This window comes from Telopea speciosissima, chromosome 5 (genome assembly GCF_018873765.1).
Source record: "Telopea speciosissima isolate NSW1024214 ecotype Mountain lineage chromosome 5, Tspe_v1, whole genome shotgun sequence".
Classification (NCBI taxonomy): domain Eukaryota; kingdom Viridiplantae; phylum Streptophyta; class Magnoliopsida; order Proteales; family Proteaceae; genus Telopea; species Telopea speciosissima.
This window is the reverse complement of record NC_057920.1, coordinates 324,333-350,437: the sequence shown is the minus strand read 5'-3', so window position 1 is coordinate 350,437 and position 26,105 is coordinate 324,333. Positions and strand designations below refer to the sequence as shown.

Genomic DNA, 26,105 nt, shown 5'->3' with positions numbered 1-26,105 from the left:
AAGGGTTCAGGTCATGAGATGAAGCTACTGGCTGTTCCACAGAAAGAGTTTGAGAAAACCAGCCAAGATTCAGGTCTGATTTTGGCACTGGTTACTAGAGAAGTCACTCCACAGCCGAAAGTCCAGCTCACACAGCCTATTAAGGAGCTGCTGTCTGATTTTCTGATGTGGTACTGGAGGAGTTACCTAATGAGTTACCTCCCTTGAGAGATATTCAGCATGCCATTGACTTAGTACTTGGTTCTGTGCTATCAAGTCTGTTTGTGTATTATCTTAGCCCCACAGAGCATACTGAGCTCAAGAAACAAGTTGAGGAGCTACTACAGAAGGGTTTCATTCAAGAGAGCCTAAGTCCTTGCGTTGTTCATAGTTGACACGACGTCTAGGCGACCCAAGGCGTCGAAGAGGGTCCAAAATCAAGGTGACACCAACTAGGCGACCAAGGCGCCTGGACTCCTTGACAACTATGGCGCTGTTCCAACTTTACTGACTCCAAAGAAAGATGGTTCTTGGCGTATGTGTGTGGACTGCAGAGCAATTAACAAGATCACTATCAAGTACAGATTCCCCATTCCACAGTTTGATGACATGCTAGACATGCTGTCCGGTTCTATGATCTTTTTCTAAGATAGACCTTCGGAATGGTTATCATCATATTGGTATCCGACCTGGAGACGAATGGAAGACTACCTTCAAGACCAAGGATGGATTGTTTGAGTGGTTTGACGAATGCACCCAGTACTTCATGCAAGTCATGACACAGGTACTTCATCCTTTTATTGGTCGATTTTTGGTTGTTTACTTTAATGATATTTTGGTGTATAATAAGCATCCAGATGATCATATTGACCATCTAAAGAAAGTCTTGAGAGTGCTCCAACAAGAGAAGTTATATATCAATCTCAAGAAGTGCTCTTTCATGCTGCCCAGATAAGGTCAAGAGCATTGTTGAGTGGCCTATACCGAAGACTTTCAATGAAGACCGTACCAAGCAGAGTAGAAGGAAGTTTGAATGGACAGTTGCAGCAACAAAGGCTTTTAATCTGATCAAGAAGAAGATGACAGAGGCTCCAGTGTTCTGCTTACCAAACTTTGACCATATATTTGAGGTGGCAACTGATGCTGCAGATATTAGTAATGTAATCCTAGATAGGTAGGAGGCCTACTAGGAGCCAAACAACAGGATCAAATAACAAAAGGGGTTGCTGGTTCGAATGGACAACACTAGGATTTAGGTCAATTCCTAGGGTTAGGGTTGGATATTGGAAAGGGGTTTATAGGGTATTAATGGGCAGGTCTAGGGGGTCAATATGGTATAGAAATAATAGGATTTGGGAAGGTTTTAAAATTCTGCAGTTCTGGACAGAATTGTGTTGCAGGTTTTGGGTTTTAATGGAGTGAAGGAATGGAAGGGGTGATAATAGGAGTAGATAGAGCTTAGGTTAGAGGATTAGAAGAAGAAGGTTAAATGCTGAATTAATAAACTACTTACTTGAAAGATTAAATCTTCAATGGTAGCAGCTTTGAAGAACTAGAAGAAAGACCTCCCGATCTACAAGATGCAAGGAGTCGATCGGAGTCCACCAATCCCTTCAACCTTGATATTACTCACAAGGCACACTCACGATGGAGCAAAGGCAGCAACAAAGGCAGCAAGCATAAAGCTAATTTTTATTAATCAAATTCGTATTCAATATATGGCCCCCTTAGAACCTTATATAAAAGACTCAAAATTAGACTTAGACACTAAAAAGGAATGGCCTAACCCAATCCTTAACCTATTAGCTAACTTAAATTGACTAGGAAACTGAAATAGACTCAAAATAGAGTCCTAATGACTTAAAAACAACTTAAACTACTTAAAATAAAGAAGATTCCCTAGTAGCCAATAGGATATAAGAACCTCTTAGCCAATAGGATCACTTCACTTAAATTAGACCAATTGAACCAATTGGATGCAACCAATTTAAACCGGTTCAATTAAAAACACACAATAAAAACTAAGTATTGGGCTAATCCCGTATGCAACCTATGTACCCCTATTTTAGGCCCAGAAAAGTGGCCTATTACATTAGAAACTCATGGGATCAAAGGCCCAACAGGTATGTAACCCAACCCTAGACTTATTTCTAATGAAACAAGCCCTATTTGGTGATGAATCTGCATCAATTAGTCTAGGAGGTGTATTGATGCAAGGTGGGCACCCTATAGCTTTTTATAGTGAGAAACTCAATGAAGCGAAGCAGCGGTATTTCACATATGAACTTGAACTCTATGTTGTTGTCCAAGTGTTACGACATTGTTGACACTATCTTGTTGGTAAAGAGTTCAGCTTTTGCACTGATCATGAGGCACTCAAGCACCTTCATTCACAAAAGTCTACCAGCAATCAACATGCACAATGGGTGATCAAGGCTGGTGGGATTGGTGTTTGATCCAATCAACACCTTGCAGTGTGAAGCCCGGGTGGTTCTATTGAAGCTACTTTCAAATTCTAGCGCAAGATCTGATTTTTTATTCAAGTTTCCATCTTCAAACAAGCTGCTGCCAAGGATTCTCTGCAACAACAGTGAGTTGAAGCATTCCCCATCCCCACAATTCTTCTTCTAATCATCTCACAGCCCAACCCTAACATTCCCCCCATTTTGTTTTCACTTTACCCAATACCTAATTTCTACCCAGACCAAACCAGCCAACAAAATCCCTCCTTATTTGGATCGAACTCTCCTCTCAACATAAGGGAAACTCAATCCAGGTATCAGCCCTAGGTGACCATCCTAAACCCTAGATTCCCTCATTATTCCCTTTTTCAAAAACCAAAAAAGAAAAAAAAAAAAAAAAAACTAAACCTAAACTGCTGTCAATCCAAGTTTACATACCTAACACTATTAAAACTTAACGAGACCTTCACTAATAAACTCTCCTACATCAACTTGACCTAACCCTACCATCAAACCCTAACCCTAATTTCACAATTTTCACCTATTTTGACCTAGCAGAATTACCTAGTTCATAGCAGATCCTGGTTATTGGATTCTAGTTGGTCTCCTACCAATCTAGAACTACATTACTAGGCGACGCCTAGGTGACCAAGGCGGTCGCCTTTCTTAACTCCAATAATGCGGCCTACTGCCATTTACCTATTTTTCCGCCTAGGCGCCGCCTTGACAACTATGCTCCTCAGTTCTCATAAAGGCAAAGGACAACTTGCTTTTCCAAGTCATCTGCCTTCATTTGCATTCTTTGGAAACCATTGAAGCAAACAATTTGTAACGAGTAAGTCTGATAATGAAAGCATGGCCCAACATTCCATAGAGAAATCTGTCATCCACCTAATGACATTAGCAGAGTTCCCTTCAATCACCACCCGACTGAAACCTAAACGGTACTCTATTACTACTGTTACAAACATAAACTCAGCTCTACATAGCTGATGTGTTAGCTTCCCTTTTTTTTTGGCCAGGTGGTTTCTATGGGTTCTTATAAATTGTAATTTTTAGAGGGCCCCTACCCTATCAAGTAGTGCTCTTTTGTTTCTTTCTGTTATTGTTGTCGTATACTGATGTTTTATGTTGTTCTACTTGCCAGATCTTTATTCTAAAATAAAACTATTCGTTATCAATTTTAAAAAAGGACCCCAATAATACACTACCCAATAATCTAATTGTCACTCCAGTACCAGATGGGCCTGAATCCCCCCCCCCAAAAAAAAGTTCAACTTAGCAATTCCCTCTGGAGGAATCCACAAAGTCACCACCCTAGTCACAGGTGGCACTGAAAATTTATGAGCTCCCCAATACGGTTGGTACGAAATAAAATGCTCAAACAAGGACAACCATGCAGGTTAAATAGAAAAAGGATCCCTTCAGAATATGCAACTGTAAATAAATGAAGGGGAAAAGATCCCCACGATGCCAGCATCCGGACCATTTTGCTCGCCCCCACCCATTTTACTGTAGCACCCTCTTTGAAATTCCAATATAACCCCCCTATTGTCAGTGTTTCCCGTAATACCCCTCCCTCCAACACCCAAAACTGCACACGGACGTCGGAGGGAACCCACTACCATAAATAAATATAAGACAAAAAAATGCATACACAGCCAATTACAAGAGACATTTCTCTCATTTTAAGCCTACAAAGTAAATAAACTAACAAACTACACAACCATTTCCAAAATATTTCTCAAATAGTTGCAAACAGTAAGAGAAAAAGAAAAATTATCATGTTTACTCACCACAGAGAACTCCTGGTTTGAAATTGTATCAATTGAAATTTTCTCTGTCTTGTTTAAATTTAATATCTCGAGCATGATATTTGTAGTCCCTTTGCCAGTTTTGTAAGGTCCATCCACCATGCAGGTACCTGTGTTCAAATCATACCATTTTACAATTCTAAAAAATCTGCTTCCCAAATTGCACAGAAAAAAGGGAATTGAGCTGGGAATTATAAAGATTTACCTACAACTTGAACAAGCCTATACATATCTTGCTTTTGACCGCTGCCAGATATTCTAATTCTAACAAGTGAGCCAACAACCTTGTCGTGGAAGGTTTCAGTATCTTGAAGTAACTCCTCCATCAGGTTACGTCTCAGGTAAATTAAGTTGATGTTGTGCACATCAATTGCTGCATAATCATCAAGATTTATCTGTGGCTCTTTCTCCTCCCCCATTTTACGTGTTTTACGTCTCTTATCTTTACTAGCCTTCGTTAGTGCATCATTATTATCATCAAACTCCAACTGACTCCCCTCAGTATCAACAATACCCTTTTGAACATCATCAGGATGTGAGTCTTCTTTCATAAGAAAGTGCACTTCCAGAAGCTTCAACATTTCAAAATGCCCTACACGAACTTTGCCGAACAAATTTTCTAGCCTTGAATCACAAATAATTTGACTTTTTCGACGAGGATCACGAAGATTATTTCTCTTTATATAGTCTAACAAGAGAGCCTGGACATCAAACTGAGACAAGACAGATGTATCACCTTTTTTCATGTGCGCAACAAAATCCAAGAGCTCCTTGGAAGCCCACTCAGTGCCATCAGATATAGACGTTTCTTTAACACTCTGTCCGGCTGCACTTGGAGAATCAACATACTTATTGGACTTTAGTCGCTTTTTTTCCTTTCTTCGTTTAGAACTGCTTACTTCAATTTTCCCAGCAGAGCTGTCTGAACTAAAGCCTTTATCATAATTAGCATCGTAAACTTCATCAGAACATTCTTCCTTTTGGCCCAATGCGTCAGACCCTTTCCATGGATTTCTAGCTTGTGTGACTTCATCAAAAGTTAATGACAGCTTTCCTTTCAAATCTACCCAATAATCCTTAAAGAGATACTCCCAACTATTTTTGTCATCAAAATCTACTTGACCCTGCATAAAGGAAACAACAAGGAAAGGGATGAGTATCAACAAAGTCCTACATGAAAGTCTTAATATTCTACCACTGCTTTGATATAACTCACTGTCCCTGTGTTGAACATAAAGCTCCCAGGAAGCAAGTGAAACTCACTAAAGAAATATCCCTAATTGGAGGTAATTTACCCGGCTTGGTTTTGTCATGTTAACTTGTCTGATGCTCATGCTTGCCTTCTGGCCTTGCTCTAATTGGGCATATTGCAAAACAAGATTGATTTAAGGCTAGAGCTGGTTTTGTCAGCCTCTCATCAGAGATCAGGCTCAGCTCATGAGCAATGAGAAATCAAGCTCACAAGTAGCTCAGCTCATTCAAAGCCCTAGCTCCAAGTATAAACAAATGCATAACTAAGGAGACTGATGCAACACCTGATATAGTTCTCCTCCTAGACGCTTCATGCATCCATACTATTAAGACAAGAATAATATAGTGTGCATTCGTTAAACATGTGAACCAGTCTTCGTGAACTGAATGCATAACTACGGATACTGATGCAACACCTAATAACGTTAATGTAGTCCTAGAATAGAAATTAATCCCACTAGGAACCAAGTAGAACCAAGCTTAGGGTAAGCCTGCTGTTTAGGGCTGATTAGGGGCTGTTTTAGGGCAAAATTAGGGTTTACGATGGGAATTTGGGAATGGGGTTTATAGGGTTTTAATCTGCAGGTTTAGAGGGTCATTATGGTATAAAAATATCTGGATTTGAACAAGTTTTAATTTCCTGCAGAAATTAGGGTTAGGTTTCAGGTTTTGTAAATAAGGTAAACAACTAAAATTATGGTTTAAAGTAGGATTTAGGGGCAGGGGTTAAGGTCGACTGTTAGAGGGGCTAGGGGGAAGATTCGGTTGCAATATGGAAGGTTTCTGATGGCTGAATGTGTCCCAGCAGAAAATTAGGGTTTTTAGGGTCAATGGAGAAGAGGGATATTAGGGTTTGGATGGACAGAATGGGCAGCAGCTAGGGTCGAGTGGAGATGGTGATGAGGGGAAGTTATGGTCCAAATCTGATCAGATTCCAATGGAGGAGCAGATCTGAATCAGAGTTTAGAGTCTTCTAGAGTTTATGAAAATAGGACAGAAGAGAAAAGGAATTGATTGGGGAAGGGAAGAAAGGATAAACAGAAAATAATAAATTCAAACTCACTCTCGAATCCTCTAACAGCAGTTTGAATGGTTGAAGGATGAAGCCACCTTCGAAGAAAGAAGATCCTCCCAGCCGTCACGGCGTAAGGAGTCAACCGGATTCCACCAGTCCCTTTCCACCTTGATAGAACCACAAGGATGCACACTCAACAGAGCAGGGCAGCAACTATGGCAGCAAACAAAAAGCTTTTCATTAATCAAATTCGTGTTCCATGATGGCCTCCCTTACAAACTTATATAGAAGACTCAAAAATAGACTTAGACGCTAAAAAGGAATGGCCTAACCCTATCCTTAACCTATTAGGTAATTTAAATTGGCTAGGAAACTAAAATACTAAAGGAAATAGACTCAAAACATAGCTGGACTTATAGAGTCCTAATCCAGCCCAACTTACATCACATGACCACTTAAATTGTCACATGACCACTCAACCAAGTCACATGATCACTTAAATTGAACCAATTGGATGCAACCAATTTGAACCGGTTCAATTAGAAAACATAAAAATAAACTAAGTATTGGGCTAATCCCGTATGCAACCTATGTACCCCTAGTTTAGGCTCATTAAAGTGGCCTAATATATAGAAAACCCTTGGGAACAAAGGCCCAACATGTATATAACCCAACCCTAGGCCTATTTCTAAAGAAATAAGCCCTATTTGGTGATCATTCTGCATCAAACGTTCTCCTCCTAGACGCTTCATGCATCCATACTATTAAGACAAGAATAATATAGTGTGCATTCGTTAAACATGTGAACCAGTCTTCATGAACTGAGCAATTACAAAAAAGAGGGAAAAAGAAAGGAGAAAAGGGATAGCAATCACTGGTGTGACTCTTTAAAAGTTAGGACAACCAACTCCCTTTCCCCCCACAGATGGTCACATAATAATGCATGTGTTGGGCCTATCTCTCGGCCCAACCCCTTTAAAAGTTAGGACAACCAACTCCCTTTTCCCAAAAACCCTGTCGATATATCCGACCCTTCCCGAAATCCTTCCACTTCTACCCTCCCTTTTATTTCCCATGGGGTGGATCCCATCACTTGTGAAACACACTTAACCCCATCCTCGCCACCTCACCACTCCCTCCCGAATTGGGCCTATCTCTCAGCCCAGCCCAGCACAGCACACCAAAATATCACACCTCTTCTAACCACCATCATTCTTCTTCCTTTGGGCCAACCCTTCGGCCCTGCCCATCTCTTTCTCAAAACCCCCCTCATTGCATCAAGCCAACCCCTCGGCTCAGCCCTTTAACCACCCAGTCCTCTTGGACTGAGCCAATCCACCCCACCCAATCTCCCCTAGCCCTCACCCCCCTTTCTGGGCTCACCCAACAATGCCAGTTTCCGCCCCCAGATGACATCCATCCACCCAACCATAACACACATCTACCCTCCAACACCAGACATCACCGCCCCTCCTCAGTCCACATCTCTGACATGCCCCTCGCAGATCCCCCATCCTTCAATCCCCAATTTTCCCTCGTTCGTCACCCATCACCACCCTCTTCCTCAATCAATAACTACTCCCTTTTGCGGGAATATCATCGCCGTAGTGCTAGCACCCCTGCTTTACTTTGCATGGCACCACCTTGTCCATGCTCAAGTGCTCATTGGAGCCTCAGATTCACCCCACCCCCGAACGTTTGATGAATCATTATGTTATTTGGAATACTCAGGGGCTAAATTCCTCGCCCAAGCAGTCCGAAGCCCGGTCTCACATCAAAGCTCTTCATATTGGCTTTTGTTGCCTTATTGAAACCAAAATTAAAGAGCTGAATGCTCCCGTGTTGTCTCCTATTTTACCTCATCTTGATCCTTCTGCTCAAACTATTCTCACCATCCCAATGGCCACCTCTGGTGCCTTTGGGACCCTACCAACCTCCATCTCCAATGATTGTCCTCCTCTCATTTTCTCCCATCTCAAAATTTCTGATTCTCATAGGAACTATTCTTTTCTCTTCACTGTTGTTTATGCCTCTAATTGCCCTTCTGAGAGATCATCTATTTGGGCAGACCTTTGCCTTATTGCTCTCCAAGTTGGATCTCTCCCTTGGGCCTTGGGAGGTGATTTCAATGTTGGCCGTTTTGGCCATGAAAAGCAGGGTGGTGACTGTCTAGTGGACTCTTCAGTTGATGTCTCTAATGAGTGCCTTGAAAATATAGGCAAGAATGATATGAGATGGTCGGGTCTGAAATTCTCTTCGCAAAATAGGAGAAGTGGAGATTCCAGGATTGCTTGCAAGCTTGACAGAGTCTTGGTAAATGAGGCCTAGCTAACCTCCTTTCCATCTTCCCATGCTACCTTTGATCCTCCAGGTATCTCTGACCATAGCCCAACTACTGTCCTCATCCAGCTTTACATTTCCTTTGGCCCTAAACCTTTCAAATACTTTGACATGTGGTCCACCCACCCTGATTTCCTGTCCTTCGTCATAGAAGCCTGGGCCAAGCTTGTCCACTCTCATTTGCTTTGTCCATAAGCTCCATAATGTTAAAAGTGCCCTCAAAGGGTGAAACTCCTCCACTTTTGATGGTATTACCTCGTTAGTTTCAGATTGTAGGGCCAAGATTTCTGATATTCAGTTGAGACTCCAATCTGATGTTCACAATGTCATCCTGACTGATGAATAGAAAATTGTCTCCTCAGACCTTCTCTCTTTAGTTGCTCAAGAGGAGAGTATCCTTCGTCAGAAGTCTCGTATTAAATGGTTGGAGCTAGGGGGATTCCAATTGTGCTTAATTTCACAGGTCCATGAAGGCTAGAACTAATATCAACTCCATTGCCATTTTGTTGTCTGGAGATGGTTCCTCTATCACTAAGGTTGATGATATTGAGTCCGAAGCTGTGGACTACTTTACGCAGCTTTTCAGGACTATTGCCACTGCTACCCCAGATGGTCTTCTCAATAAAAAGCATCCCCACCTCCCTCCATGGTATCCTTCAATAATCCTCTCTAAGGCAGAAATCCTCACTATTGTCCACTCTCACAAGGCTAGCAGAGCCCCTAGTCCGAATGGTTTCAGTATGGAGTTTTTTTCATCTACTTGGGACATTATCAAAGTGGATTTCTTCAAGGCCCTGCAAAGCTTCTTTAATCTCAGTCAGATCAAAGGGATTGCCATACTTTCCTTTGTCTCATTCCTAAGAAAGAAGGTGCTTCCTCTATGACAGAATTCAAACCCCATTACCCTTTGTAACTTGCTCTACAAATGTATTGCCAAGGTAATGGCTAATAGGCTCAAGTTGGTGGTTGATTCTCTGCTCAGCGACTGCCAATCAGCCTTCATTCTTAGATGAGGTATTTCTGACAACATCTTTCTCTGTAATGAGATTGTCAGAGGTTTTGATAGAAAGATTCACTCCCCAGCTTCCTTCATGAAGATTGATATCCATAAAGCTTTGGACTCCTTGAGATGGGACTTCATTGTCAATGTCATGCATGAAATGTCTTGTCCCCATGCCTTCATCAAATGGATTACTCATTGCATATCTTCCCACATTTCTCTGTGCTTGTCAATGGTCACCTTGCAGGTTACTTTGCCTCTTCTACAGGCATCCGTCAAGGTTGCCCCCTTTCCCCCTACAGCTTCACCTTAACCCTTGAAGTCTTTTCCAGATGTATTCAATCATGTACGGACCAGAAACTTCTTATTTCCCTTCCAAAATCCAGGGCTTTAAACTCTCCCACCTAGCCTTTACCAATGGCCTCATTATCTTCTCCATGGCTGACCCCCTTTCGGTCAAGTCTTCTATGTCCTGTCTGAGGTACTTTGAGCATATGTCGGGTCTTCACATCAACCTTTCAAAATCTCTCTTGTTCTTGACTGGGGTTCTAAGGAGGTTAAGAATTGTTTGAAGGAATTGATTGGGTATTCTTTAGGTCATATGCAGGTCAAATATCTTGGTTTGCCTCTGATCCCATCCAGATTGACTGCAACCATTGTACCCTTCTGTTAATTCATACGCGTAAGAGACTCCAGCTTTGGAAGGGTAAGCTTCTGTTTTATACAGGCTACCTTGAATTGCTCAGATTTTATCCTCCAAACCACTTATTTCTATTGGTCTGGGCCGCCTGGCAACTTCAGGTTACCCCGGGCTGTTATTGTGAAGCTTGAAGATCTTATGTGTTCCTTTCTCTGAAAGGATCCGACTGCTCCAAGTTCCTCCACCCCGTCAGTTGGGTCTTTGTCTGCCTCCCTTAAGATGAGGGGGGCCTTGGGCTAAGGCGTATTAAAGATGTAAACTCTGCTGGGATCTCAAGCTGATTTGGAAGATAGTGGTCAAGAAGAAAAGTATTTTGGGTTGGCTAGGTAATGTAGAATAGCAAGGCTGCAACTAATTCTACAGGAGGATCGTAAACTCTTCAATGGAGAACAGCATCCACAGAGTATTTTGAGGCATTCTTCAATCAGCAACTATGCTAGCATGAAATCTTCTATCAAATTAATGAATCCCAGCAGTAGTTTTTAACCTCAGTTGATCTCAGATTTGTAGGGAATTGAAATAAAACCAGAACAGAAACAAAGAAGAAAATAGAAAATAGAGAAGATGGATAGATAGAAGAAGGGGGAAAGGGATGGGTCTCTCACCCACGGCATCTCACCGTACCTGCCTCTCACAGCCATTAATGACTTTAACCGAGCTCATTCTTTTCTCCAACTCGACTTGGCTGTTTCAGCCCTTATTTTCTTTATTTATAAACTTCAAATCGATTACATCAAAGTCTTCTAGAGATAAAATAAAATCCTAAAGAATCCTAAAAATAGAAACTACCCATTACATAGAAACACCTACATAAAATAGAAACTTCCTAGTCTAATAAAACTTATTGTAACAGCTGTAGGAGTCCTCCACGTATTGTTCTCAATTACCCGCCCAACCCAAGGCTTATTTCCACTAAAACAAGCCTGATTCTGTGTTTCATCTGCATCAATGTGACAAGGAAACGAAACATGGTATTATTATACTATAGGAGAGAATTTAAATTGGTTGTTTCAGACCTAGATTTCTCATCTTCCTATCTTGACATTGGATAGAACTTTTTGTAAGGAATCTAAGTCCTGAGTTGGATAGACTTATTTGTAAGGACTCTAGGTCCTGACCACTTTGAAACTACACTCCTCAATCCCTTCTCTCAACTAAAAGTTCAAGGATGTGCCTTAACTAGAAACAACTACACAATCAGTTAAAGGAAGATTCTTAATGTTAGAGAAGGCATATAACCTTTGGAACCACAAAGGTGATGCAGATTCATCACCCAAATGGGCTTATTTTATTAGGAATAATTCTAGGGTTGGGATATATATATGTTGGGCCTTTAATCCCAAGGGTTTTCTATGTAATAGGCCACTTTAATGAGCCTAAACTAGGGGTATATAGGTTGCATACGGGATTAGCCCAATACTTAGTTTATTTTTATGTTTTTTAATTGAATTGGTTCAAATTGATTGCATCCAATTGGTTCAATTTAAGTGATCATGTGACTTGGTTAAGTGGTCATGTGATATAAGTTGGGCTGGATTAGGACTCTATAAGTCCAGCCATGTTTTGAGTCTATTTCCTTTAGTATTCTAGTTTCCTAGTCAGTTGAAGTTACCTAATAGGTTAGGGATAGGGTTAGGCCATTCCTTTTTAGTGTCTAAGTCTATTTTTTAGTCTTTTATATAAGTTTGTAAGGGAGACCAGCATTGAATACGAATTTGATTAATAAAAAATATTGTTTTGCTGCTGTCTTTGCTGCTGCTGCTTCTCTCTTCAGAGATTGTCTTGTGTGTCATATCAAGACCCCCCCTTGTGAGTAATATCAAGGTTGAAGGACTGGAATCCCAAGAGACTCCTTGCATCTTGTAGATCAGGAGGTCCTCTCTTAGCTTTTCTTCAATCTGCTACTGTTGGAGATCAGTGTTAATTCAAGCAAGTAGTTTTATAATTCTGCAATTTCATTCCTCTTCTTAATCCTCCACTTAACCCTAATCGATTCCCATAACCCTAGCCTCACTCTATAATCTGTCCAGCCTTATCCCTCCACTCGATCTCAGTTGCAGCCCAATCTGTCCATCAAAACCCTAAATCCAATTCTGCTCTAAATTGCAGAATTTCATAACTCATCCAAACCTTGAACTTCTTTATACCAAAATAAACCCCTAGACCTGCCCATCAATACCCTATAAACCCCTTTCCCAAAATCAACCCCTAAACCCTAGATCCTAAAAACACTCCATTTTTACAAGGCCTCTAACCCGAAACCCTAGATTTCCAACTTCATCCAAATCAATCCGAACCTACACCAATAGACTCCTAAAAACCTGCACATCATTACCAAATAAAACCCTTGCTCAAAACCCTAACCCTAACCCTAATTCTGCCCTAATTAGCCTAAGCTGTCCCAATCAGCCAGTCTTGTTTGGTGATCCTATTACCCTGTTTCCTAGTAGGACTAATCCTACCTAAGAGCTATGGCGGAGGGAAGCTCCAACCAAGCCTCGAAAGACCCACCTCCATTCGTTTTTAAGACCCGAGTTCGTCTACCCAATGGGAGCACAGCCATATTAATTGTTGATGAGAGGCGACGTAACAACATTATTTCACAATTCGTGGTGGATATGTTATCCCAGTCAGGAGAGATTTGCATCATGCCTACAGGTCAAGTCTTTGTTGAATTTGAGTGTTCCTCATACTCTGACGGTGCTTGGTGTAAGCCGGTACCATCTCCAAGGAGCGTTATTGCAGTAGGTTGTAATTGGTTGGACAAGCGACAAGGTTGGATTGAACCTGAAAACAACTCGTGTGTCCTACCTGATCGACACCGTCTATACCATTTGTTTACTCTAAAAAGGTTACCACCAACGGTGACCACATCAACTGTACAACCACAGGGACTACCGAACATGTCAACTCAAACGCAAGTGGCATCAACTGTGTTTAAAGTTTCACCAATAGCGGATGTACCAACAGAAGATTCTACTAAGGCAGTTTGTGTTGAAGAGATTCAAGAACCGATAGCTAAAGAAATTCAAGTCGACCAAGCTGCACCAATAGTTGAGATCATAATTGAGAGGCCATCAAATTGATGTGGAGGTCCAAAACACAATGGTAGAAGAAACTACTAAAGAGGTCTACACTGAAGAGAGCAAAGTAGACAAGGCTGAGGACATGGAAGATGAAGTGGTGGTTGAGAACACTTCACAAGAAATCATCGACATCCAAGATACTGTTCTTGAAAAGGTCAAGCACATAGAGTTTGCTATGCCACTATAGTTCTCTGAAGAGAAAGCTCCACGCCTTGAAGACTTTATTCCTAATATTCTTGCCTCACCAGAGTTCTGTTTGGGAGTGGTCAAAGCTGCTACTCACAAGTTATTTTCCCCTCATCACTGCAAAATTCAAGGGCGAATTTTTTCAAGCTGGGGAGAGTTGATGCAGATTCATCACCCAAATGAGCTTATTTTATTAAGAATAAGTCAAGGGTTGGGATATATATATATATGTTGGGCCTTTGATCCCAAGGGTTTTCTATGTAATAGGCCACTTTAATGAGCTTAAACTAGGGGTATATAGGTTGCATACGGGATTAACCCAATACTTAGTTTATTTTTATGTTTTTTAATTGAATTGGTTCAAATTGGTTGCATCCAATTGGTTCAATTTAAGTGATCATGTGACTTGGTTAAGTGGTCATGTGACAACTTAAGTGGTCATGTGACATAAGTTGGGCTGGATTAGGACTCTATAAGTCCAGCCATGTTTTGAGTCTATTTCCTTTAGTATTCTAGTTTCCTAGTCAGTTTAAGTTACATAATAGGTTAGAGATAGGGTTAGGCCATTCCTTTTTATTGTCTAAATCTATTTTTGAGTCTTCTATATAAGTTTGTAAGGGAAGCCAGCATTGAATACGAATTTGATTAATAAAAAATATTGTTTTGTTGCTGTCTTTGCTGCTGTTGCTTCTCTCTTCAGAGACTGTCTTGTGTGTCATATGACTCATATCAAGAACCCCCCTTGTGAGTAATATCAAGGTTGAAGGACTGGAATCCCCAGTGACTCCTTGCATCTTGTAGATCAGGAGGTCCTCTCTTAGCTTTTCTTCAATCTGCTACTGTTGGAGATCAGTGTTAATTCAAGCAAGTAGTTTTATAATTCTGCAATTTCATTCCTCTTCTTAATCCTCCACTTAACCCTAATCGATTCCCACAACCCTAGCCTCACTCTAAAATCTATCCAGCCTTATCCCTCCACTCGATCTCGCTTGCAGCCCAATCTGTCCATCAAAACCCTAAATCCAATTCTGCCTAAATTACGAATTTCGTAACTCATCCAAACCTTAACTTCTTTATACCAAAATAACCCCTAAACCTGCCCATTAATACCCTATAAACCCCTTTCCCAAAATCCACCCCTAAACCCTAGATCCTAAAAACACTCCATTTTTACAAGGCCTCTAACCCGAAACCCTAGATTTCCAACTTCATCCAAATCAATCCAAACCTACACCAATAGACTCCTAAAAACCTGCACATCATTACCAAATAAAACCCTTGCTCGAAACCCTAACCCTAACCCTAATTCTGCCCTAATTAGCCTAAGCTGTCCCAATCAGCCAGCCTTGTTTGGTGATCCTATTACCCTGGTTCCTAGTAGGACTACTCCTACCTAGGACCATTGTACTAAATCTCGTTTCGTTTCGGTATTTCGGTCTGATCGAAATTTCCGAGATACCAAAATTTCGACGAAATTTCGTCGAAATATGGTATTTTTCTATGGGTGTAAAATGCCAAAATGACCGAGATTTCCGAAATTTTCGAAACAAAATTACCGAAATTACCGAGATTTCCGAAACGAGATGACCGACATTTCCGAAATATTCGAAATATTGCACGTGACTTTTTCAATATCACGCGATATATCGTGAGTCCACGATATTTTGTCGATATCTCACGAGATATCGTCGAAATATGGTATTTTTCCATTTCGGATTGGTATCGTATCTTGGACAGCTCGAGATATAAGAAATTTGGCGAAATATCACCGAAATTTCGCGAGATTTTGAACTATGCCCAGGACTACATAAAAAGGTTTTCAAAAAACATGATTCTTTTCCCATTTTCAACTTCATACATCCATTCTAGTGGGAATATATATCAAGCGGGAGGAGTTACAAGCCTATACTCTACTTAAGGTGCCCCTACTGAAAATCCAGCCTTCAAAAAGCCTCAATCTATCTTTTCTTCTTCTTTTATTATTTTTTTCTTCCTTTTTCTTCGAACAAAATCTTGCTTTCCCTTCAGAGCATAAGCTGGATATTGTCTTTCTAGGATCCAACCGTTGAAAATTTTCAATACAAATTAGTGCCTTGGATAAGAAATTGCATTTCTGTTGGAGGAGAAGAACCCACGTTAAATCCACCCCAACCAACTAACCTAATTTCCCTCTATATTTAGGATTCCCAAGAACAAAGTTAATCAAATGGCATCATAACACCACAGTTATCAGGCAACAAGCTCCCCACCTCCCTCTTCAGGTCAAAGGCAAGCATTCACTTTATGTGCAACAGCATCCAGACCCAAAATCGGATGATCTTGTCCTTCTCATTTTTATTAAAAAAATCTCACTTTTAGCCCCTCTTAAGGTCTATATTTTCTCACCTTTATAACCATGAGTCATGAGAAATACCTAGAAAATATGGGCTGGGGTAAAACATATTGCACTTGCCTTGTGCTTTTGGCCTCGCCAAGGCATCACTTAAGCATCAAGGGCAACTAGCCACAGACCTGGCTCACCTTGATGCCATGAGAACTATATGTTACACCATAGTAATCCACTAAACAAGTACCAAAAGTGTGGTTGATCAAATTCCATAAATATGAATTCCAACAAAAAAAAAGGAGAGGAAGGAAACCATAAGACCAGCGAGCTAAACTTCACACAAGAAGCATATGCCAGCAAGCTAAACTTCAACGATTAAAATAAAAGTGGATCAAGTTGAGATAATTCAAGCATGAACTATTGCAGCTCTAGAAAGTTACACCATCAATTTTCCATTACATGATAAGGCTTCACAAAGTCTCGTCCATGATAAATGAATATAGGAAACTATATCATCAGACTTGAGAGTTTCTGAAAGCATGCCATTTCCTTGCTTACCTGCTCATTTTTCTCAATCAGCATAACTGTTCTCAAGCACGTCCCACAGAAACCTTTGTTTCCTCTAACAGATACGAACTCAGCCTCTTTAATGCATGTTTTACACAAAGAATATGTACATGTATAGCACATGAATTGGGCAGATTTTTCACAGATGCTACATATATGCCATCCTGAAAATGAATGACAAACAGGATGAGAAAAGTATTGACATATATACACTGCACCATGTAAAACCCACTTTCAAGATATAAGAAACAAAGACATGATAATATTTTTATCGGGTGGGGGAGGAGAAAGCAATTTAACAGTTCAAAACAATAAAAATACAACACATCAAGACAAAAGAAGGCATCAAACGACTCTCAGCAAATTCCATAAACAAAGAAACTCAACCAAAAAAAAATAAAAAATAAAAGCATAGACAAAGTCATGACAATAAATAATTTGTTATTATTTAACTAATAACAAATGCACGAAGAAAGTCAAATGTGCCAAAAGGCCCAAAGCTCTCATCACAAATCTAAATGCTAGGGAAATGGTAGGTGAGCTGCCTTCTCCAATTTTAGGCATGAATGACCAAATGGATTTGCCAAAAGAGAAAATCCAACTTTGGCTTGATGCAATAAAGCATCTAAACTCCAAGCCTCAGAGAGAGTGCATACTGCATAGCATGTATCAAGTATGCTATACCCCCTGGGGTCCTGCCTTATCCTAGTTTGGAGAGAAAGGCTTTCACACTCTATAAGAAATGGGGCGGGTGAACATTAGCATCTTTTTATCTGTTAGCTAAACAGGGAGGGCAAAGGACAGAGTTGAAAGAGCTCCATCAAGGCTTTCACGAACTCACCGGTTTATTGACTGGGTAAGTCTCTTTACTGTTTGGTAAGGGAAAAGCTTTACCCCGCTTTACCCAACCTTTAGGGTAAGCCTAAAGAGGCCCCAAACCCCCTTAGAGGGTGGTAAGGTCATTACTTGAACTACCCTACTACCCACCCCCACCCCTCAAAAAAAACAGACAGGACAAAGAAGATTTAAGGAATCCCTTTCAATGGAACATTGTAAAAAAGGAAAAAGTCCATTTCCATTGAAAAGATGTACCTTGTATAGATCTCAAAACTCAATCGTTCAAAGAAAAGAAAAGAAGAGCAAAGCTGAAACACATCTATGAAATAAAACGGGGTGTGAGTCGTGTGACAGATATTTCTAGGCCACAAAAAAGTCTTGGGGAGAAGAAATGCAAAGACCCTACTCATTCTGGCGACTTCCAAAAGTAGCACCAAAGTTCTGATAAATTCAGGAACTTCAACCAGGGTCCAAAGATATCACATGTGTCTCCAAGAATTTCAAGGACTCACTAACCTCTGTTACTCTCAAGGGCAATCATTTAGACAATCTTCTGATAAGAAAATCACAAAGACTATTTTGTCCACAACATAGTCAAAGGTTAAGAAAAAATACTAAAACATTTCACAACTTGTTAGCGTCAAAGAAAAATTGGAGGTCAACAAAGGCCCTTCTTAACCAGAAACTAAGGCTCTGTATGGTAACATGCCATTTCTGTTTTTGCCATTTTTTGGAACAGAAACAGGGCAAAACACCGGTCCCTTTTTTTAATGCTTTCGAAATGAACTGGACTCTTGGCACCATTTTGATGGCCATTTTCGACACAACAAATACTTGTGTGAAAACAAAAAGCAAAAATAAAAAATGAGTCATAAAACCACAACTTTGTTGTGAAGAGAGAGAGATCGTGCACGACCTTAAAGGAGAGGGATGAACTGACATGAACCGAAGTTCTCTCTACCTCCCTCTGCAACAACCGGCGAGCTATGCTGCAACAACCGACGACTCACTGCAATGACGACCTCTGCTGCAACGACCGACGAGCTATGCTTAAAGGAGAGGGATGAACTGACATGAACCGAAAGTTCTCTCTGTACCTCACACTGCATCCCTCGTCTCCCTCCTTCACTCTTCTGCCCAACAACCAAATTGAACTCACAGCCCTAATCTCTTCTTCGTTGAACTCCTCTCTCCTTCACGCCTCAACCTGGGAGAAACCGACGATTTGCCCTAAATTTGCCACTTTTTGAGGTAACTTTCTCAATTACTTACTTGGTTTTATTAAACACTTCAATATGTTGTATTTATACCTTCTAACCTACGATATATGGAAAAGTCCTAATCTCAAATCGTGAATCTAGGTTGCAGAGTCTGTCTTCTTTGTTGAACTCTTCCCAAATGAATTCCTCTCTCCTTCACGCCTCAACTCAAAATTAGTGTCATTATTAGGGGAAACTGACGATTTCCCCAAAATTTCAACTCTTTCAGGTAATTTTCTCTACTCACTAGGGCAATCTCAATTACTTGAACAATTCAATTAGTTGGATTTATAACTTCTAATCTCTTATATCCTCACAACCCTAATCTCAAATCGTGAATCTGAGAGACATTTTCTACCGCGAGATAGCCGGAGCAGGAACTCCATACGCCTGAACTCAGACTTGCATCCTCTTTGAAACACTTCTCAAATCTGTGGGAGATTTCCCTTTGTTTGCCCTCTCCTCCACTCTTTCAGGTAAATTACTCAACTTATTTTCATGGTAATGCGCATGATCCATGGATGGTATAGAGCTCGATCATAAATTACTCTGTGGATGGTATAGAGCTTGATCAGAAATTACCCAATGGATGGTAGATAACATGTTCCAAAATTACTCTGTGGATATGGTATAGAGCATGGTCATAAATCATTAGTTTGTGGATAGTATAGTGCATGATCATACATTAGTCTGTGGATTGTATAGAGCATGATCATAAATGAACAGGTTTCTGGAAAGAGTAATATTCAAATTACTCTATGGATAGTATAGAGCATCCTATTACCTGTACACTTTACATGAAATGTTAATCATTTGAGTTTCTACTACTCTAGGCTTGGTAGATAGCATCTTGTTTGTGTTGTTGCCAATTTCTTGATGACCTGAAATGTTAATCTGTTGAGCTTTTACTACTATCAGGTACATATATCATTGTATGTAAAGTGTGCCTTGTTTATTTCTAAACCAAAGTAATTTGTTTGTTTCGGTTAAATAGCGAAGCAAATGGCCAATTCACAAGTTGTAAATGAGAATGCAAAGTGGACCCCAGCACATGTTGACCTGTTTGTCTTGCTAATGGTGAATGAGGTTAGGGAAGGCAATAGAACTATCAGCAAGGTTCTAAAACTCAGGTTTCGACCAGGTTTTGACCAGCCAGAAACTGGGATATGATCAAAACCTGTATTTTTTTCCCAGCCAACTCAAGTTGCTGTTTTTGAGGCCCAGAAATGCTTTTTTTTTATCTGATTTTTTGTAATGAACTTATTTTAGACATTCTAAACACAATGCATGAACTATTTTTACACCCAAAAAAAAACACTCGAAATGGTACTTGCAGTTTTTAACCCAAGTTTGATAGTGTAAATTGTTTTTGGACATTGGCTGGAAACCAAGACTGACACTTATTTATGTCAAATATCATTTAAGTAAATGGTTTTATTTACTTAAGATATTATTCATAAATAAGCAAATACCCCCTATTTGAATCCAATAAAACTAGTTAAAAAAATCAAATTCTAAAAGGATAAAAAGTCACCCCCCGGTTCAAGAACAAAAACTAGATTTTCAATGGTAGATGCAATTTTCAACTTTCTAATGCCGGGGTTTTTCTCAAATCAAAAAATTTCATTAATCTTAATATGGTAAAACATTGCTAAAAACCAAAAGTGCGGTAAAATACATTTGTTTTTATATATTGAAGGACTTATGTTCCAGTCAAACCTAATTTAGTGTGCGTGAATGCTGTCAAAATCGGTCTGAATGAAATTAATTTTTTAGGCATCAAAACAAATGAATATTTTACTGCACTTTTGGTTTTTAGCAATGTTTTACCATAGTAAGATTTATGAAATTTCTTATTTGAGAAAAACCCCAGCATTAGAAAGTTGAAAATTGCATCTACCATCGAAAATCCAGTTTTTGTTCTTGAATTAGGGGGGTGACTTTTTATCCTTTTAGAATTTGATTTTTTAAACTATTTTTATTGGATTTAAATAGGGGGTATTTGCTTATTTATGAATAATATTAGTAAAAAGGACTTAACGCTAAATGAGAGCTATGGAGATCAACCTTGAAAAAAGTTCCTTGATCAAGAGCATGCAAGACGAGGTCCCGTGGTGTATGCTCTTTGCCGATGATATCGTTTTGGTGGATGAGACAAAAGGGATTTCCCTTGGAAAATTTGCTAGATTTCACAAATGTCTATTTGGTACACATGCTTTTTGCAAATGCCTAACGCTTAATGAGAGCTATAGAGATCAACTTTTTACACAGTCACATTTGGTACACATGCTTTTTACTAATACATGTTTTTTTTTGCTAGATTTTACAAAAATAGTTGTTCTTCCATGATTTAAACATAATGGCACTATCGTTTTGGGGGATGAGACAAAAGGGATTAACGCTAAATGAGAGCTATGGAGATCAGCGTTGGAAACAAGAGGCTTTAAGATTAGTAAAACGAAGACGGAGTATATGATGTGTAATTTTAGTGACACTATGATGGATTCTAACATAGTGTGAATTGAGGAAAGAGAGATACCACAAAATAACTACTTTAGATAACTAAGGTCAATCACAAATAAAGAAGGTGACATAGAGGATGATGTTTCACAGAAAATTAAGGTGGGGTGGATGAAATTGAGAAGTGCGTCCAGAGTACTATGTAACTGACTTATTCTTTTAAAGCTTAAAGGAAAGTTCTGTAAAACTGTTGTTCAACCGGCAATGATGTATGGGGCATAAAAAGTTGGGCAGTTAAAAAGTGTCATATTAAGAAGTCATGTGTAGCAAAGATGAGGCTATTAAGATGGATGTGCAAGAAAACTAGGAAGGATAAAGTATGGAATGACCGTATTAGAATTGACTTGGGAGTTGCTCCAATCAATTACATCTAAGAGAAAGTCATTTGAGATGGTACAGTCATGTTCAACGGAGGCTTAGGGACGCCCCAGTAAGGAGGAGTGATATGATTTCGATCGAAGGAGCTAAAAGAGCTAGGGTAGACCTAAAATGACCATAGTATTGGATTTATGTGTCCATCAAACCCGGTTCAATCCGGTTTTATTTTGTATTGAACCTTCATACAAGGTTTAATATTATCACATGCGATATAAACTTTTTGAGCATTATGTGTCCGTAAGTATTACTTAAAATGGTAGTCACGTCTAGGGTTTGGGTTGGGCACCCTTCTCATATGGTCGTCGCATTGGGTATGCCTAGACATGTGATGTCAGGGTACGAATGCGAGTACTCACATGATAGATGTGTGTATTGGCGAAAAATCTATTTTGTTGATTCCCTCATGTATTACTACCAGATGTAGGAAGGGATAGACATGTATCACCAAGACCCTGTACCTGAGGGAACCCTATCACTGTAAAGTGGGACCGCATTCTTTGGTTCATCAATGACTGAGACTCAAGTGAGTCAAAGCCGGTGTTCTGGGAATGCGCAAACACTTTATGAGTGAAGGAGTTACTCAACATGGCCACCACTGTCCAATTGGGGAACACCGAGATTGACGTTGTCTGTGTAATGGTCGGATCGGAATCTGGATCCAATGCCGTTTTGGAAATGGTTTTTGCAAAACCTATTTTACATAAATTAATAGATTATATATAGTTATTTGATTAAAGTGTTTTATCGAGTTTTGCGGGACCCGATCAGATACACAGACACTCTTGAATGGACATGTACTATGAAATGGGGTTTCGCAGTACAAGTATACATGCCCTAGATTCCATAATGATGGTGTTGATTAGTGGGGGGGTTGTACATGATAATTTATTATCATGTAGGGAGTTATTTAGAATTTGCTAAAATAATTGGTTATTTATTTAATTAATGGATATGGTACTAATTGTAATTATCCATAAATTAAAATAATTAATTAATTAAAATCATTCCCTATTAGATTTTGATTCTTCACCAATTAGAAACACTTCGAGTTTAAACAAGAAAGCCAACTAGGAGAGAGAGAGTCAAACTCTCACTGAGATTTTTCCCATCTAGGGTTTTAGAAACCCTAGCATTATAAAACACCCAAAAACGCAGAAGGGGGTCAGAGCCCCATGTTTTTGGCTGCCCCCCCTTCTGGATGATTTTTGGGTCTCCTCCTCTTTCTCTTGTGATCTCTTCTTCTTCTTCTTCTTCTTGCTCTCTATTATTTGAGAGTTAGGGTTTTGGAAACCCAGATCTATGCTTGAAGAACTGAAGAGCATCTAGGATTAGCTTGAAGAACCTTGGCTGCACCATTAGAGGTTTAGATCTGTTCACTTGGAGTGCTCAACCATTGCCTATTGGAGGAGCAACACTTGAGGCTCATCAGGTTAGCAATTCTATGTTAATTCCTGTTGATTTAATTATATTGATTATTCATGGGATGTGAAAGTAACCCGAACCGATTTTTTTCCGTTGCGCATTCGGGTATGGATGGATCATTCTATCCATGGGATAGTATAGAAACGATTTTTCTCTATGACATGGATCCCAATAATTTTATGAGACGTCAAAGAGACGGACTAGGCATTGGTTTGTCATACCAAACCCTAATAGGGTTTCATTAGGGCACCATGGGCGATTATGAAGAACCCTAAAATTAAAAATAGGATGCCCAAGCCAGATTAGGGTGTCCTAGAGCAACCCTAGCATTCCCTAGGGACAACCCCGGAGATTCCAAGAGTTGGGAACTCACAGTATATTTTTTATTGGTTTCCCATGGTGAACCATCATGATCCCATGGACCGAAGGACAAGGATCCATGTTGTAGACCCCATTTAGCTAAGATTCTTCTAATTTGCTGGGTTATGCCTCCTTCCTCTTACTTTCACTTTTCATCTTTCATTTTGTTGCTATTTTCCATTTTTCATTTGTGATTTTCCCTTTTTTTTCCTTTCCCATCTCATCCCCCATCCTTCTTTTCCCATCCCTTCATCCCCTTTTCTTGTTTAAACTTTATTTTTCCCTACTTTGTTTTGTTGGATCCATGTAGCCGACCTCATTAAGTTAGGATAAGGCTGAGTTTATTGTTGTTATTGTTGTTGTATGGCAAATTCAGCATACCCTGCTAACAACGTAAACTTCTACAGCCCACATTCGCCAAGGGAAGCACCATCAACCGCACAGAATCAATAACCTCAACGCCACACACCCGACGTGCCAAACAAAAAAAAATACGAGTAAAAGCAAAATGCCAGCAAATGGAGAAACACATGGTTAAAAAAGAAAAGAATACTTCATACCACAATTCCAGCGACCCTTGGAACGGAAGAATGTCTCATCTCGATTCACACAAGTAGGATGGTACGCCTTAGGGCAGCCCCTAACAACCCCAGAAAGAAACTTCTTTAACATCATGCACAAACCAAATAGTGAAAGAATAAAAGGAAGAAAACTATAGAAATGATTCCAGTAAAATAAACCAGGCCAGTAAGGGAGAGAAGGAATACTCACCGACGATCACAAAGTACAAGGTTCCCGCCATCGAAGCATATGAAACAAAGATCTTCTTCCTCCTTCCTCTTTGAAGGGGCTTTTGTCTGGACCCGTGACTGCCTACCTCGCTTAAGTCCCCCGCCACTTCTGCTCGTTTCTGTAGCCTCGGCTTCTTCCGTGTCTATCTCCACTTCCGTCCTACGCGTACCCTCTTCTTCGACCACAGTGGCTACATCAGCAACAACTGGAGAAACCCCGATGAAGTGTGACGCATCTATCTCGGCAACAGCTGCGCATTGTTGTTGAGTATTAGTAAGCTCCTCAGCCAGTTCAAACTTTTCGTCCGTTGAAGTTTGCTCAACTTCCATGGAAGGCCTGTAGACTCCAGTAGCGTCTTCTTCTTCTTCCATAGCGGAGTACGAGACTACAAGGAAATGGAAATCAGACTAAACCCTAAGTTCCTCAGTTGCACGACTAAGTTTCGCTTCTTGTAAGCGGGAAATGGAGGAACGGTAGTGAGCGGTTGTTTTTCACCTTTCGTGTTCCAACTTCCACTACTCCAACCTGATCAGTCTTATTAAGCGGGATGAGACGATAGTGACCGTCATTGTTATTTTTGATACCTTGGTGGGGGTCAGTGTAATTACGCTTAAGTACATAGGACTATAATTTCCCACAATGTCAGAGAGGAATATCATCAATGAGAATGGAAGACGGAGAGTCCAGGCCCGTTTGTTTGAAGGGGGGTTTTAAATGGGGTGGGAATGCAAAATCTCACCCCAATCATGGTTGTTTAAGTGGGGTAGTAAACTTACAAAAGCTCAAGGAAGAGCATTAAAAGTTTTGTCTACTGATGTACCACTTGAAAATCTCATCCCTATCTTATCTAAAGTCCCAGAAAAAATAAAGGATTTTGATTACTATTTATGAAAAAAATAAAAATCTTATCCCTATTCTTCAACCCACTACATTGTGGGATCCAGCCTCACAACATTCCCATCTCATTCTCCCGTCAAACAAACAGTCTCTATAAAGAACCCATAATTTCACTAAGTAGAGAGTGTCAATATGAGCACCACGATTCATTATGTGAGCACATAGAAGGAATTCCTAGAGTTTGTGTCTTTGCCGTGTTCTCCTACTTCTACTTCTTATTATTATTATTATTATTATTTTTTTTTTTTTTGTTTATACCGGGATCCATGTAAGCTGTAGTCGATCCCATTTAGTTGGGATAAGACTGAGTTGTTGTTGTTGTTATTGTATGGAAAGAATCCTCATTATGATGTGTAAAGATTTTTTTTTTATAAAAATAAATTATTTAAATGAGAAGTTTTCTAGGCTAACGAAGCCTAATGGTTATTTTTTAATAGACCAACACCCGAGCTTCTGCCATGTGAAAGGTGCTATGGCAAAATCAACCTTATGAATATCTGATTTATCACATGTTGCGGGTGAAAATCTCCGATGCCTGGTTCGCCCATGGATGAGCCTACAAAAACCAAGCGATGAGCACAAGAGAGCCGGTGTGGCTCCGGCCAAGGACTCTCCGATGCTCAAGTCAGGTCTCCAATGCAACAGCGTAACTGCGTAGTGAAAGCAAGATGAGGAATGGTACTCCATACCTGGGTATTTATAGAGGGAGGATGAGATGAGGCGGTTGGGAGAGTCCTAGTATGGTAAGAGTCCTTCTTTTGGAAGGCTCTCTCGCGTAGAGCAGAGTGGAGAGCTATTTTTGGGGTCGGGCTCTTATTAAGGTAAGAGTCCATGTAAAGTGTGATTTCGTATTGCGCTGGGATCGTGGCTCAATCCTTATCCCGTGATTCTCTTGATGTGCTGACATGGCCCCG

At 40.1% G+C, this 26,105-nt stretch overlaps 1 protein-coding gene across 4 annotated transcripts in view; it reads right to left on the bottom strand.

Annotated features, from left to right (window-relative positions):
- The window catches only part of LOC122661057 (zinc finger CCCH domain-containing protein 19-like), a 33,117-nt gene extending 8,308 nt beyond the window's left edge, over positions 1 to 24,809 (bottom strand). The window contains exons 1-5 of one of the 4 annotated variants that reach the window (XM_043856370.1): positions 24,274 to 24,809; positions 24,063 to 24,142; positions 16,718 to 16,890; positions 4,461 to 5,379; positions 4,238 to 4,365 (exon numbers count right to left, since the gene is read on the bottom strand). In XM_043856370.1, the coding sequence (XP_043712305.1) occupies positions 4,238 to 4,365; positions 4,461 to 5,379; positions 16,718 to 16,890; positions 24,063 to 24,142; positions 24,274 to 24,665 (1,692 nt within the window). In that variant the 5' untranslated portion in view covers positions 24,666 to 24,809. Of the gene's footprint in view, positions 1 to 4,237; positions 4,366 to 4,460; positions 5,380 to 5,550; positions 5,584 to 16,702; positions 16,891 to 24,062; positions 24,143 to 24,273 lie in introns of those variants that run through there. The other 3 variants (XM_043856369.1, XM_043856371.1, XM_043856372.1) reach the window with 3 other exon arrangements.
- Between the last annotated feature and the right edge of the window lie 1,296 nt (positions 24,810 to 26,105).